Source organism: Antechinus flavipes, chromosome 6, assembly GCF_016432865.1.
Source record: "Antechinus flavipes isolate AdamAnt ecotype Samford, QLD, Australia chromosome 6, AdamAnt_v2, whole genome shotgun sequence".
NCBI lineage: Eukaryota > Metazoa > Chordata > Mammalia > Dasyuromorphia > Dasyuridae > Antechinus > Antechinus flavipes.
This window is the reverse complement of record NC_067403.1, coordinates 15,689,557-15,704,333: the sequence shown is the minus strand read 5'-3', so window position 1 is coordinate 15,704,333 and position 14,777 is coordinate 15,689,557. Positions and strand designations below refer to the sequence as shown.

The 14,777-nt window shown below is 33.2% G+C and overlaps 1 protein-coding gene across 3 annotated transcripts in view; it reads right to left on the bottom strand.

The window, feature by feature from the left end:
- Positions 1-804: 804 nt before the first annotated feature.
- ZCCHC4 (zinc finger CCHC-type containing 4) overlaps positions 805-14,777 on the bottom strand; it is a 51,141-nt gene continuing 37,168 nt past the window's right edge. Inside the window, exons 9-14 of one of the 3 annotated variants that reach the window (XR_007948319.1) lie at positions 12,266-12,387; positions 11,927-12,002; positions 11,108-11,159; positions 9,092-9,236; positions 2,098-2,596; positions 1,363-1,459 (exon numbers count right to left, since the gene is read on the bottom strand). Coding sequence is in view for 2 of the 3 variants with exons in the window: in XM_051965908.1 (XP_051821868.1) it covers positions 1,324-1,459; positions 9,092-9,236; positions 11,108-11,159; positions 11,927-12,002; positions 12,266-12,387 (531 nt within the window). In the remaining variant the exon portion in view is untranslated. Of the gene's footprint in view, positions 1,460-2,097; positions 2,597-9,091; positions 9,237-11,107; positions 11,160-11,926; positions 12,003-12,265; positions 12,388-14,777 lie in introns of those variants that run through there. The other 2 variants (XM_051965908.1, XM_051965909.1) reach the window with 2 other exon arrangements.

The following is a 14,777-nucleotide window of genomic DNA, read 5'->3' as shown; positions in this document are numbered from 1 at the left end:
AACTGGGGGATACTGATGAATAATCCCTCACTTTACATATCCAAACACTTGCCCAATCATGCTTTTTGACCTCAACAGCACTTCTGGTTTCTAACCCTATGTCTCTTAACAAAGTCAATACCTTGGTTTAAGGACATTATCATCTCTTGCATGGAGTATTGCAATGGTCTCTTATTTGTCCCTTGCCTCAAGCCTCTCCCAACTCAAGTAAGGGATAGTATATCATGGACATGTATAATCCATAAAGCAAGTGAGTTAGTCATGAATGAAAGTGAGAAATAACATGTTGCTAGGTAGTCTGCAACAATAGCCAAAAATTTTTAAGTGAATTATAGCTAGAAGTCCAATGCAATAAATAGATCCTTTATAGAGAAATGGAGAAGAATTTCACTATCTGTGAATAGTAAAGAACAAACAAAAAACATAGCCATCAAAGTAGGCTCACAGAATTTTCATGAGAATATAAAATAAAGAGGAAATGTAAAAACAAAACAAAACAAAACAAAAAACTACTTTTGTTTCAAGATAGCTGGTAGAACCATTATGTATAAGTTTGAAAAATTAAGTGTCTCAATACTAATATCAGCAAACATCTAAACATTCTTGCTTTAAAAATAATATACTAATAAGGTAGCTATTTCAATCTTTACATTTTTAGAGCTCTTTCAAAATACTGAGTCATATTAGATACCAATCAAAAACAATGATATATGCTCATTGTACTTTTCAAGGAAGGTTTAAGTGCATTGTTGTTGTTGTTCAATGCTCTGGGTTAAAATCTGTGGGGAAAAAAAGACATCACTATTTCAAAATCTTATTAATTTTAATGGTCATTGTAGACAAAACATTATAGGCTTTAATATTCATCCTTATTTAGAATCTACAGAATAAATAAGCTTCAAGTACTAAGAGTTTTAGAAGTAAAGTGATCAAGAGAACAACCCAATCAAAGAAAGAATCTGGGTTCCAAACAGGTTCAACATGGCTCTTATCTACCAGATAAAGCATTCTTAACCAGAAGTCTGTGAACTTAAAAATAAAAAAAAAATTGATAACTATATTATCAATTTCTTTTCTGGACTCTTTTATGCATTTAAAAGCATCATTCTGAAAATGGATTCAGACTTGAGTAGCTCCCCAAAAGGGAACCCTTACCCCAAAAAGGATAAGAGCACTTCCACCAGAGAGAGCATCCTGCCTGACAATAGTAACTTTCTGAAGGTGCACATCTCTGAAAGTAACAGAATGTAAGTCCAATATAGCACTTTCCAAAAATGGCTCCAAAGGTTAAGCTGTAAATCTTATTCTCAGGTCACTGGACATTTAGGAGCAAGGATATTGATGTCCTCTTTTCTTCTTTTTCTTTTTCCTTGTAACAATTGCATGATTCATAGATTGTCCTTTAGTGGTCTCCATTTTCATCTTGTTACTTTTTTTTTGCTTCTGTTTCCTGACAGCCCTGCAAAACAAGGTGTTAAATTATGTTATAGAAAAAGCACAGTAAATTACAAATACGTTGCCATCCAATTAACCAGCTAACCAAATAAGCAAGTACAAGAGTTGAAAGAATTTACTGTACAATATAAGCCCATAAAATTCTAACAGTAATAACAAGGAGTTAGAGGCCTGAGCAAGCAAAACGTTGTTTGGGAAAACAAATTTCTTTGAAAGATGGTTACCAGTGATTCAGATCAGTCTATCCAGGACAAACAGCACAGAGTTAAACAGACAGGCCAATGAAAAACTATTTCTTAACACCCATACTGCTCAGCTCAGCACTTCAATCTTCAAATCCTTGAATTACATTTTCTAGAAAAAGGACTAAGACTTGGGAAGTTATCAGGGTGAAAAAAAAATGTAAAAGCATAACAGATGGGGATGACAATTGAAGGGCCCATTTTATAACCTCTCTAGTTAATTTTCCATTCCTTATTAAATCCAACAACTCTGACAAATGCTACACGGAAGGTATAAAATACATGATCACTGTCTCTTGCAAGCTTGCAATTAGTTTAAAGCAATGAATGATGGATCCCAATGATCTAAAGAAGAGTTAAGCCCGATAAGAATATGAAACTACAGTAGAGAACATCGAACCTTTCAGTGTGACCTCCTTCAAAGTGACAACAGATGGTTAGCCTTTTGAGGACAGGGACTGCCTTTTACTTCTTTTTATAGTATCTGGCAAATAGAAGGCACTTAATAAATGTTTCCTGATTGATGGACATGAGCCAATTAGTGGCTAAGAAAAATTCCACACAAAAGAACTTTGCAGCTTATCATATTTTGGAAGAAACTTGTATGCTTAAGGATCTGTCGCTAGCCCAGTCTAAGAGTCATGTCCACTTCCCATAGTTATTCTCTATAAAAAGAAGTGGATTCATTTTTCACAAAACACAGCAAGTCCCATGATGTCAGAGGCAAAGCTTTCTCTTGACATGTCAAATGTGATAACACCTCCATCAATGGGCCAAGTGTATTTAAAGACTTCACAGGCTTGTCGGTTACTCCAACTCAGCTCTGTATCTGATTCCTTTCTCTCCTTACTGTGGTTTTTCCATCATTCTTAGAAGTTACTTGCTTTGATCGAAAGAGTCTAGGTAGAAGTTAAATGAGAGAAAAAAGAACAAAATGAAAAAATATAGAAAGGAGGCATCATCTTTTCCTTTAAAACTACCTACGAAATCATAGTTTAAGTATCGACTTATTTTTAAGTCGATACAAAATTTTATAAATTTCAACCTCCTGCCTATTCCCAAAATCTGAATGACTGTCAAGAAAATACTAATGAAGACCACTGTTACTAACTGCATGGGAGAGGGACCCCAAATATTGAGCAGGCCAATGTTTTCTGCTCTGATAAGCTGTTATAGGTATTTAGGAAAATATGGGGGCTTTTTACTGCTGTGCTGCAATGTTCTACCAGATTTCTATTTTTTTTAATGAATATTTTTTTATTGAAGCTTTTTATTTTCAAAACATACACAAGGATAATTTTTTAACACTAACCCTTATAATAATACCTTGTGTTCCTATATCTTCCCCCTTTCCCTCTACCTCCTCTCCAGATGAAAAGAAATCCATTTAAACATGGTAAAAATATCTGAAAAGGCTGCACAAGAAAAATCAAATCAAAAAGGAAAAAAATGAAAAAAGAAAGTAAAATGTAAGCAAAGAACAAAAAGAGTAACAATGTTATATTGCCATCTATACTCAGTTCCCATAGTCCTCTCTCTGGGTGTAGATGGCTCTCTTTATCACAAGATCATTGGAACTGGCCTGAATCACTATTGGAAAGATCCATATCCAGCAGAATTGATCATCAGATAATCTACTTGTTGCTGTGTACAAGGATCTCCTGGTTCTGCTCACTTCACTCAGCATCAATTCATCTAAGTCTCCCCAAGCTTCTCTGAAATCATCCTGTTGGCCATTTCTTACAGAACATAACCTTCCATAGACATAATTTATTTAGCCATTCCCCAGCTGATGAGCATCCACTCAGTTTCCAGTTTCTTGCCACTACAAAGAGGGCTGGCACAAACATTTTTGCACACGTGGGTCCCTTTCCCTCCTTTAAGATCTCTTTGGCATATAAGCGCAGTAGAAACACTGCTGGATCAAGGGTATGCACAGTTTAATAGTCCTTAAGCAGAGTTCCAAGCTGTTCTCCAGAAAGGTTGGACCTGTTCACAGTTCCACCAACAATGCATCAGTGTCCCAGTTTTCCCACATCCCCTACAACATTTATCATTATCTTTTCCTGTCATCTTAGCCAGTCTGAGAGGTGTTCTACCAGATTTTTTAAAAACAGGTTACTGTATTCAAAAGTTTTTTTAAGGTTAGAAATTTTTATCCCAAAACATTTTCTTTTTCTGCTGTTAGTTGACTCCAAGGCCAACACTGTGTATCACACAAAGTATCTAGGCCACTGGCGCTTTCCTTCTCTTCATATTTATTTTCCATGGCAATGATCATCCTAAGGGAAGAGTCTATTTTTAATATTGGAGAGCTAAACTCTCACCATTATTCCACTGCCATGCTTTTTTGTCTGCCTTTATTTACTTCCAGGAGGCAAAGGAGTAGCAAGTGAATGGAAGATGGGCTGCCTAGGATGTTTAAATATACTTGCTAGAATTTTTGGTCCATTTGGCTAAGTATTTTCCAGACATTTATCCTAAATGGCTAGACTAAAAAACATTTAGGTGGCACTGTGGATAGAACACCAGGCCTGGAATGAGTTCAAATCAACCCTCAAACACTTCCTTTGTGTTTTGTGATCTTGGGCAAATCATTTCATCCTCTGTCTCAGTTTTCTTACTGTAAAATGGGTAGGAATAAGAAATGGCAAGCCACTCCAGTGCCTTTGTCAAGAAAACCCAAATGGAGTCATAGAGTTAGAAATGACTGAACAATAACCAAGAAAAGTTTTGCAATTTTAAAGGATTATGTCAGTGGATATTATTTTATTATTATGATTGTTACCATTTTCAATCTCTCTCTGGGGTGTTCCAACAGAGGCAGGCCTGTGACACTCTTGTTCTTTGGGACTAATGTTCTAAAATAGGGGTCCTCAAACTTTTTAAATAAGGGGCCAGTTCACTGTCCCTCAGGCTGTTGGAGGGCTGGACTATAGTAAAAACAAAAACTTTGTTTTGTGGGCCTTTAAATAAAGAAACTTCATAACCCTGGGTGAAGGGGATAAATATCCTCAGCTGCCTCATCTGGCCCGCGGCCATAGTTTGAGGACCCCTGTAAAAGGTAGATAAAAGATTGTGTTTTGTCATTGGATGTAGGCATTGGGATGTAGCTTATCTTCTGGGAGATCACTGAAAATATCTGCAGATTTTTCCTTGCAGACAAAAGGACAGCAGAGTTTTATACTTCACCCTGTTTCTAAATGGTTTTAATTTCTTCCAATAGGTCTTTATATTTTGAGAGCTTTCCTTTCCTTTTAGTTTAGAAATCATAGCAACATTTATTAAAAACATTGTTTTTCTCAGTAAATGTTCTGAAAGCTAGTGAATAATGTGGTAAGGTTTAAAGGATCTGGGTTTGGGACAAGTCATCTATCTGTTCAGAAGAATGGTTCAAAGGGCTATCAAACTGTGCATATCCTCTGTCCCAGCAGTGTCTCTACGGGGCCTTTATCCCAAAGAGATCTTAAAGAAGGGAAAGGGACCTGTATATGCAAGAATGTTTGTGGCAGCCCTCTGTAGTGGCCAGAAACTGGAAACTGGATGGATGCCCATCAGTTGGATAATGGCTGAATAAGTTATGGTATATGAAGGTTATGGAATATTATTGTTCTGTAATTAACGACCAGCAGGATGATTTCTGAGAGGCCTGGAAAGACTTACGTGAACTGATGCTGAGTGAAGTGAGCAGAACCAGGAGATCATTATACACAGCAACAACAAGACTCTATGATGATCAATTCTGATGGACCTGGATCTTTTCAAGAGTGATTCAGGCCAGTTCCAATAACCCTGTTATGGAGCCATCTGACCCACAAAGAGGATTATGGGGACTGAGTACGGATCACAACATAGTATTTTCATCTTTTTTGCTTGTTTTTTTTTTTTTCCTCAATTTTTCTCTTTTGATTCTTCTTGTGCAGCATGATAAATGTGGAAATATGTTTAGAAGAATTAAACATGTTTAATATATATTGGATTACTTACTATCTAAGAGAGGAAGGTAGGGGGAAGGGAGAAAATTTTGAAACACAAGGTTTGTAAAAGTGAATATTGAAAAGTAACTTTGCATATATTTTGAAAAATAAAAAGCTGTTATTATTTTTAAAAAAGAATGTGTCAAGTACATTATCAAACTGCACAACACAGCTGGTTTTCATTTTGTGTTGTGCGTTCCCATAAACAACTGATGTTGGATATAACTTGTATATGGCTAATAGTGACACCACCAGATTAAAAGGTTACCATTTGATCTTTAAAAAAGAAAACAAAAGAACCATTTATTAAAAACACTGGTTTTTCTTAATCAAAAGATACATTTGACAGAATATATGTATCTGATATCCAGTAAAATATTCTAGGACTGATTTCATTAGGGACAAGAAAGTATTTGAAGACATCCAGTCCATGCTATAGACAACTTCAAATGCAAGGAAGAGAGGTGTTTTCATTCTAATGAGGGACTTGGGGGTTTGTGACTCGGATCACCCAAGTTTTCAACATTAGTATTTCTTAAACTTTTACAGGTCAATGTTATCTCCAAGTGACAGTAACAATTTTGTCAGGGATTCTGCTCCAGTTCTAAAATTTACTAATTCTCAAGGAAATATGGGGGTTTACACACTTCACAGAATTAGTCCCTACTTAGAAACCTGTAAGAAGGGAGCCCCACCATGTGTCACGGCAGGCAGCCCCTTAGCTTCTGGACAGCTCTGACCCATCTCCACATGAAACCTAACTTTGTCTCTTTGCAATTTACATTCATTTCTTCTGATTCTGTCCTCTGGGGCTATAGAGAACAAGTCTGATTCTTCCTCCTCATGACAACCTTTCAAATCCTCATACCCTGCTTTCATGGTCCCCTACGTCTTCTCTCCAGGCTAAAAACCTGCAATTCTTTCAAGCGATCCTCATATGGCATGGATTCAATGTCCTTCCTCATCCTAGCTATCTTATTAATACCGTTCTTAAACCAGAATGCCTACAACTGAATACAATATTCCAAATGAAATCAGACAAGAATAGAATTTGTAGAACTATCATTTCTTGTCCCTAGGAATTATATAAAATGAAGCCCAAGATTCAACTGGGTCTTTTGGGTACCACATCACACTGGTGACTCATATTGAATATACCAAGCACTGAAATCCCTATTATTTATATATATAGTTATTTTTTTTTTCAGATAAACTGTTGTCTAACCACATCTAACCCATCATATACTTGTTAATTTGATTTCTGTATGTGTGCTTGTGTACAAGACTTCCTACTTATTCTTCTTGAATTTCATCTTATTAGAGTCACTCTAAAGCTTATATGTCAATTTTTTTTTAGAGCTTGACTTACTTAGTGATAGCTAGCACTTCCTTCTTATTGTCATCTGTAATTCTGATAAGTCCAGAGTTCTAACAACTCTCCTATATATTTCCTCACATTTATATTTTATAGTACAGTTCAAGAGGAAAAAAATGGAATTTTAAGTTTTTAATGTGCCAGTTATATAACCATGTTTAACTTTTCCCCATAAAACTGATATGGGACAATTTCCTATTTAGTTTAAGTAAAGATTTAGTTTAAAAAAAAAAATGACTTAGCAAACTCAGTGATACCCTGAAAAAAAACCCAAATCTCAGTGTTATCTTTAGATATAAAATTTAAGATAACAACAAACAAAAGCTGAACATTTTATTTTTAAAATATATCTTGTAAATGGCTATCAAACCTTTAGTAGTGATAAAACAATAAAGCACATAAATATTATAGAAAAATAAGATAATGAATAAGCTCGTACAATCAACCTTTTTCACATGTCCTGAGAATCAATCTATTGTCTCTTTCAAATTTTATGATTTTTGGATAAATTTTAAAAATTAGTTAGATAACCACAAGAGGGAGTCAGTCTCCAGTTCATCACAAAAGAAATTAGTAGCTGTAAAAATGTGTTTGCTTCTAAAATAGTCTAAGTTTATATTCATAGTAAAAAAGCTTGAAAGTTCTTGCTAGAATTATGGAATCTTTTAAAAAATGTTTCAGAAACAATCACTTCTTGTTTTAGCCTAAAAATCAATAAAACTCAAGTCAAGAAATATATATTAAACTCCTAGTATGAACAAGGCATTGTAATTTCACTATAATTAAAATACACTGAAAGCAATACTTAGGGTTAATTGGGAACAATAGCATAAGCAGGAATCTTCAGGGAGAAAAAAAATAAAGAACTATTTTAGACTTATTCAAGCATATCACTTCCCACAGGATTAATTCTTTATATCATACTGAGATGATGAAATCTCCAACAATGAATAAAATTGAGTAATCTGAGCTACTAAATGATGTCCCTCAATTAAAGTGCTATGCCCTATCATCAAACAGGCCACCTGGGAAGAAATTCGGAGAAATAGAATGATTTACAAAAAACAACAAAGAACGAAAATTTGTTTATATAGATAGATATATAAAAAATTTTCCGGCATCCTGTTGCCTAAGAGAATCACCGAGTTGGAAAAAACTCAAAAGGCAAAGTCTAGACAATCTGCCTTCATGCAAGACTATGTTTAAACTGTCCAGACAACAGAATGTGCATTTTCTTTTTAAAGAGGTTCAAAGAAAAATATTCTAATGTGATTTTGTCGAGTTATCCTGCAGCAATTATGACCTGTGTGACAAAAGGGTAAGTCAGGCAATCTCCTTGGGCCTCGGTTGACTAATCTGTAAACTGAGATGACCTCTAAGGATTCTGTCAATTCTAGTTATGATTCTGTGTTGATGTAACAGAAAGGAAGATTGAAATGAGTGAAAAGTGAGAACTAGGAATGGAGGCTGCTGAGTATAAACTGAAGTTACACACCAGGGAGTCTAGAAGAATGATGGTGTTCTCAATAGGAATAAAGATATTTAGATAGAAACATCTCCCTGTTTGATATTGATAATCAGAGTGTTCAAAGTCAATTCTGCTGTTAATATCTTAAGAAACCTTGATTAAGAGTGAGTGAATACCATGAATTCTAAGGTCTTAAAACATTCCATGTTTCTAGAAACTAAGATGTCAACTTAATATCTGAAATAATAAGATTTTTTTCCAAATAGCTTATTATCATTGCTTTAATATCCCCCTGTTAAAACTTATTTGCAAATGAAGGTAGGGAAAAGAGAGAGGAGAGGCATTTTGTGGGCAGTGGATGTGGAGGGAATAGAAGGAATACTATAGAAAGAATAAACATACTTTAGGAGAAAATATTTCACAGCTTATATATAATTAAGAAACAGCTGATTTAACATGTCTAAATTTCTTGACCACAGATAATTTTTTGGCTATCCTTTCAAAATTATTTGAGAAAAGTATGCAAATCATGATTTTTTCTAATAAGCAGAATAAGTCAAATAATTCAACTAACTTGTTAGCTCTTTTAGATGAAGAGAAATTAGGACACTTGGTACGTTTGTGATCTGCTTCACCACATATAAAGCAACCATCTTTAGCACCTGCACATGAATGATTGGGAAGTGCACAGTAATTGCAAATGCTGCAGTGAATCCAAGCTGCAAAACAAGAATTAGATTTTTAGAATACAATTCTAATTTAGTACACTGTTGAATTTTAACAGACATTAAGATAACTTACTTGAAGCAACATGATGACTGGGTCATTTTTTCCCTTAAAGTATTAGTGCTGAAGTTATAGATTAGAATCCCATGTAAATAACCTGGTTTTAACATATTATGTGACCATATACTACATGTATCTCTAACCAAGCCAGCAATATTTCCTCCAAAATATCATAAGTCAAAAGGGACACTAAAAGGCTGTTAAATAATCCAAATACAACCCTACCAATGAAAATGAAACTAAATGTCCTACTGAAAATAATCAGTTGTGTTGACTTTGTAAAATGTAGGCAATGAAGCGCACACACACACACACACACACACACACGTGTATATGTGGATATATACACACGTACATGTGTACACATATACTATATATACATATGTCATGTACGTATGTCTATTAAAAAGACTTATTTGATGGGAAGAGGTCAGTAGGCAATTAGAGATAAGCAAAATATGATATCATTACAGCATTTTTTAATGCACAGAAGAAAAAAGGGAATATGAATATATAGAACAATTTTTTATTACCTTGTTAAATTACATACAGAGGTGGATTATAATTATTATATATTACTTATAACATGTAATATTACATGTTATTATTATATATAAAACATATAATTATTATCTCTCTCCCTCTATTAAACAAATCTGTGCAGATGTTCAATTCTATATACATTACTCTCTCCAATTCTTTGTACAGTGAAACGTTTGCAGTTGCTTAATTTACAACAAAAAAGAAAATAAGAATAAGAAATTAAAAAAAAAAAAACTAAGGAAACTGTACCTTTGGTTTTCACCACAATAATGGAAAATAACAGAGTCCTTCAAGCTCCTAAGGTACTTATTTTTCTGTTAAGAAAAGTGATAGACTGAGGGGCACACAGCTAGTCTAATTTGGAAAGATCTCGGCTCAACTAACTCATTCTAGCTATGTGATTATGGGCAAGTAACTCAATCTCTCAGTCTGTCAAGCTCTAAAGCTCTAAGTTTCCAAGAAGTTGCCAATCAGTGACAGGGGAGATTTTTCATTGCAGAAGTTCTCTCATAAAATCACGGGGTTCTCTTCCCTTCACCAACCCTCCATACAACAAAATCAACGTATTGTCAAAATGAAGCAATACACTAACATTTTTTAAAATGCACCAAACCTGTTAAATTCTTATATAGAACTAATCTGGTACAATATTATTGTTTTTTAAATTTAAGAATTTCATCCAGTCAATATTACTAAAAAGTACATAACGGCTGACTAACATCCTAACGATGAGCCTGTTGGTACTGGTCTTCATATGGTAATCTGTGACTAGGTCTGCCCCCAAAGCATTTCCAGTTAAGTAAATTCTGCCAAATGCTGGGGTCCAATGGCACAGTTTTTCAGAAATCAAGATCACCTTCCAGATGCCTACAGTGAGGTCACAAAATAGGTCTTTGGGGGCTCTCCATTACTAACTTCCACAATTAGAAAAGCTTCATAAAATTCAGCTCCAATAGACCAACATAGCCTTGAACAGGTTTGGATCAGATTAACATTGGAATCTAATTTGTAAAATGTTATTATGTGCATAAAAAAAAAAAAAAAAACCCAACATTATCTTGGGCTTGGTCTAAACTGTTTATTAAACTTAGTCTTGATCATAGAAACAAACTATTAGAAAATTTCATACTCTAGAAACAACCAAAAGAAGCTGATTTATTTAATTTTAATTTTTTAAGTGAATTTTAAAAATTATTACTAGATAAATAGCAAGTTAAATATAATTATAATCTCACAAAGAAAAATATTCTCCAGTACTTACAGGGCTTGACACATTTTTTGCAAAGAAGACAATGCTTCCACCTCCTGCCATCCTATCAAAAATAATTTTTTAAAAGTATGTTATTTAGTTGGTGTATAACAACTCATATATAAATGGAAATCAAAATAAATCTCATAAAATATAATGTGTCATCTTTATTTATTCTATATTCTTAATTTCCTTATAATTTACAATGAAATATTTGCTTGTTCACTGACTGACTGAACAATGATTTTAACAATAACATCTATTATATTTTATAAGTCTAGTATTTGTATACAACAGAATGTCATAATCTATTTGTCCCACAGAAAAGTTTGCAGAATTAAAATTAAAAGAAAAAAAATTCTTTGAAGTATGTTATACTGATTACATAAAATGAGCAACTTAAAGACTAAATATTAATTATGCAGCATAAGTTTCAAAAGGTATGCTCTACCAATATTATAAATGATTAATTGATTTCGGAAAAGGTCTTAGAAGCTTATTGTACCTTTACTACACAATCTAGTTTTTCTTATTAATTTTAAGACTCAAGAAGTTAGGATAACTTCCTAAAGAAAATAATTCACTGGAACACAGACATAGTCATCAGTTATTAATCATCAGTTCTTAATCATTATTAATATGGTACTACATTCAGTTCTACAATTGGTTTCAGTGCTATTAGGTGTACTACAAAATTCTACTTGCCTTTCTCAAACAATTTATAACAAAAAATAGCTTCTCAGTTAAATAAACAACAACCCTTACATGTTTCACACATATGATATACACACATATATCAAATAAGCATTTAAATTACAAGAAATATCTTACCTTTGATGTACATGAATTGCAGATCTCACAGTGTTGATTCTCTAAAGAAACGTAACGCTGACACACGGCACAAAACCTAGAAAGAGACAGAATTGACTTGGATAGTCAGTTACAAATATTTTTTGAGTATCTAAATAATTCATACGTAGCATTATATGAACACTACTCATACCAAATGAGCAGTCTACAAATTCCTTGAAATAATGAAATCATGCAAGGAATTTAAGTTTAAAAGGATAAACCCATTATAAATAAGTAATCTGACAAAAATATTTATACTTAAATATGTATTTTTATTGTAATGGCTCACGGAAACTTGAGTCTCCTTAGCACCCTTACCTGTATCCTTCTTCTGCTGGAAGAATTATTTTGTTGGGAGGAATATTAGTGAAAATGCGCACAGGAGACTGTTTTCGACCTGTCTTTCCATGTTTATAAAGTGCATGATTATCATAATCTACCTAGGAAGTTGAAAATATAAGCATCAGAATTTATTTTAATAAAAGATACATTGTTATTGAAATAAAAAATTAAGTGTAAAAACTAATAAATTATAAATTAAAGCAAATTAAGAAAAGATATTAAATAAATACGAAAAAAGCAACATTTAATTTTTAATCTGATGATAAGAAGGTCTATGATGCGATGAAATCGCACATTAGCAGGTGATGAAATTTGTTTTTTATACATAAAGAAAAGTTAAAGGAATAACAGATAATGAATAGAAGAGTTGTGATTTAAACCTGGGAGTTCATATGAATGCAAATCTAATGCTGCTCCTTTTAGATGTGAGTTTCAGATTTTTTTTGTTTGTTTGTTGAGATTTTATAAAAATTAAAAACTGAGCTCGAAATCCTAGGAAATCCCACCTTTTGATTGCAATTGGTTCAGAGTAAGTTAAGAGATAAATTCTATCATTCACTATCATTTACCAAACATTTAAAGAGGAATTAATACTAGATACAACACAAATTAATCTCAGAGATTGATAAAGAAAACATTCTACAAAATTCCTTTTATGAAACAAGGAATGGTCCTAACACCTAAATCAAGTAGGAACAGAGGGGGAAAAAAAGAGAACTACTGATTAATAATCTTAATGGATGTAAAAATGATCAAATAAAATCTTGGCAGAAAGATTATAGGATCTTGGCAGAAAGATTATAGGAGGGGTTCTCAACCTTTTTTTGCATATGTTATGGATTTTTTGCAAAGAAGGCAATGCTTCCACCTCCTGCCATCCTATCAAAAATAATTTTTTCAAAAGTATGTTATTCAGTTGATGTATAACAACTCATATATAAATGAGTTTTATATATTCATGTATATTTATATTTATATTTAGATGTATATTTATATTTATATTTTATATACTTTTTGACAATATGGTAAAGCTTAAGGATTTTTTTTAAAGAATTAAATAGTAAAAGAAATTTCAGTTAGATGTTAGTAAATATAAAAATTTAATTTTTTTTCCCATCCAAATTCATGGACCACAAGACTAGGATGCGGTGTGTGTGTGTGTGTATTTCTTTATGAACACAAGTTTAGATAGTAACATAAAAATATAAAACCAAGCTATTTAATAATCCAGGAAGAAATAATAAAAAGATAAAGCGACTTCATTTGTATCCTTGACCTAGTGCTAGTAAGAAAGAAGATTTGAAATATTAGGATCAAAAGTGAGGGAAAAGAGGAAAGAACCACAATTTACCTGTTTCTCATTCTGCCTCAATCACTGCTAGAAAGACTTTGGCAAATATCTACAACTGGGAAGGAGAAAAGCCCCCTCCACCTTCTCCCCCCTCCATCCCTCCATCTTGACTTCCAGCTCCTATCCAAATCCTAGTCCAAAGGCACAGAAATTACACAACCTAGACTAGAACTAGTTAATCCAGATTCCTGAAGGAGATGTCTTGCTGACATCCCATATTTCAAGTGGGAATAGTTTTTCCAGAGAAACACTGTTCTAAACAGTAGCCAGTTTCTATAATACAATTAAATCCACACTTTTAGATATATTCTATTTTTGCCTGAAAACCTTAGAATGTGTATATGTATATATAGATAGTTCTATGTATAAAATATATATGAACATATACAGTGTGTATACATCTCTCTATTCACATATGTATCCATATGTATAGACATACTCTCACATATAGATGCAACATTGGTCTTACGAGAAAGGAAAAAGTACTTCTAAGTTAGAACTGATTTACAAGTGAAATTTGGGGAAAAAACCCATTTGTAATTTGGGGGCTTATTATATGTTTGTACTTCAGTGAACCATCAATGTTTTTATGACATACAATTCTAAGTTTGCTCCTTTCATATTTTCTGTAGCTGAATGAAAAAGGCTAAATCTTTAACATTCACAGTATTGGTTAAAGTAACCTTGAGGCAATGTGATGGAATTTGAAATCAGAGAGGTGTGACTGGAGAAAAGGTCATTTAGCTTCTCCAAGCCTCAGTTTCCTTGTTGCTGAAATGAAAAGCTTGGGTTGAATCATCCCCAAGATTTCTACCAGCGCTAAATTCTATGATGTATATACTTTTATCTCTTTATCAAAATGTTGTGGGGGAAAGTGGTGGTTTTACCAAGTCCACATTAATACAGATGAAAAGCAGCACAACTGTTCCTTAACTGATTACATTAGAAGAACTATTCCTTCACCTTTTCTAACCCTGCTTCTTCTTTCTCTTCTTTTTTTGAGCAAACACCAAAAGATTAACATATATTTTAAATAAAGTCAACTAATTTTACCTCTTAGAGACTAAATAAAAACATAATTCTATCTTTTACACTAAAATAAAAACACAACTGTCTCAAAAAGCATTTTACTGAATT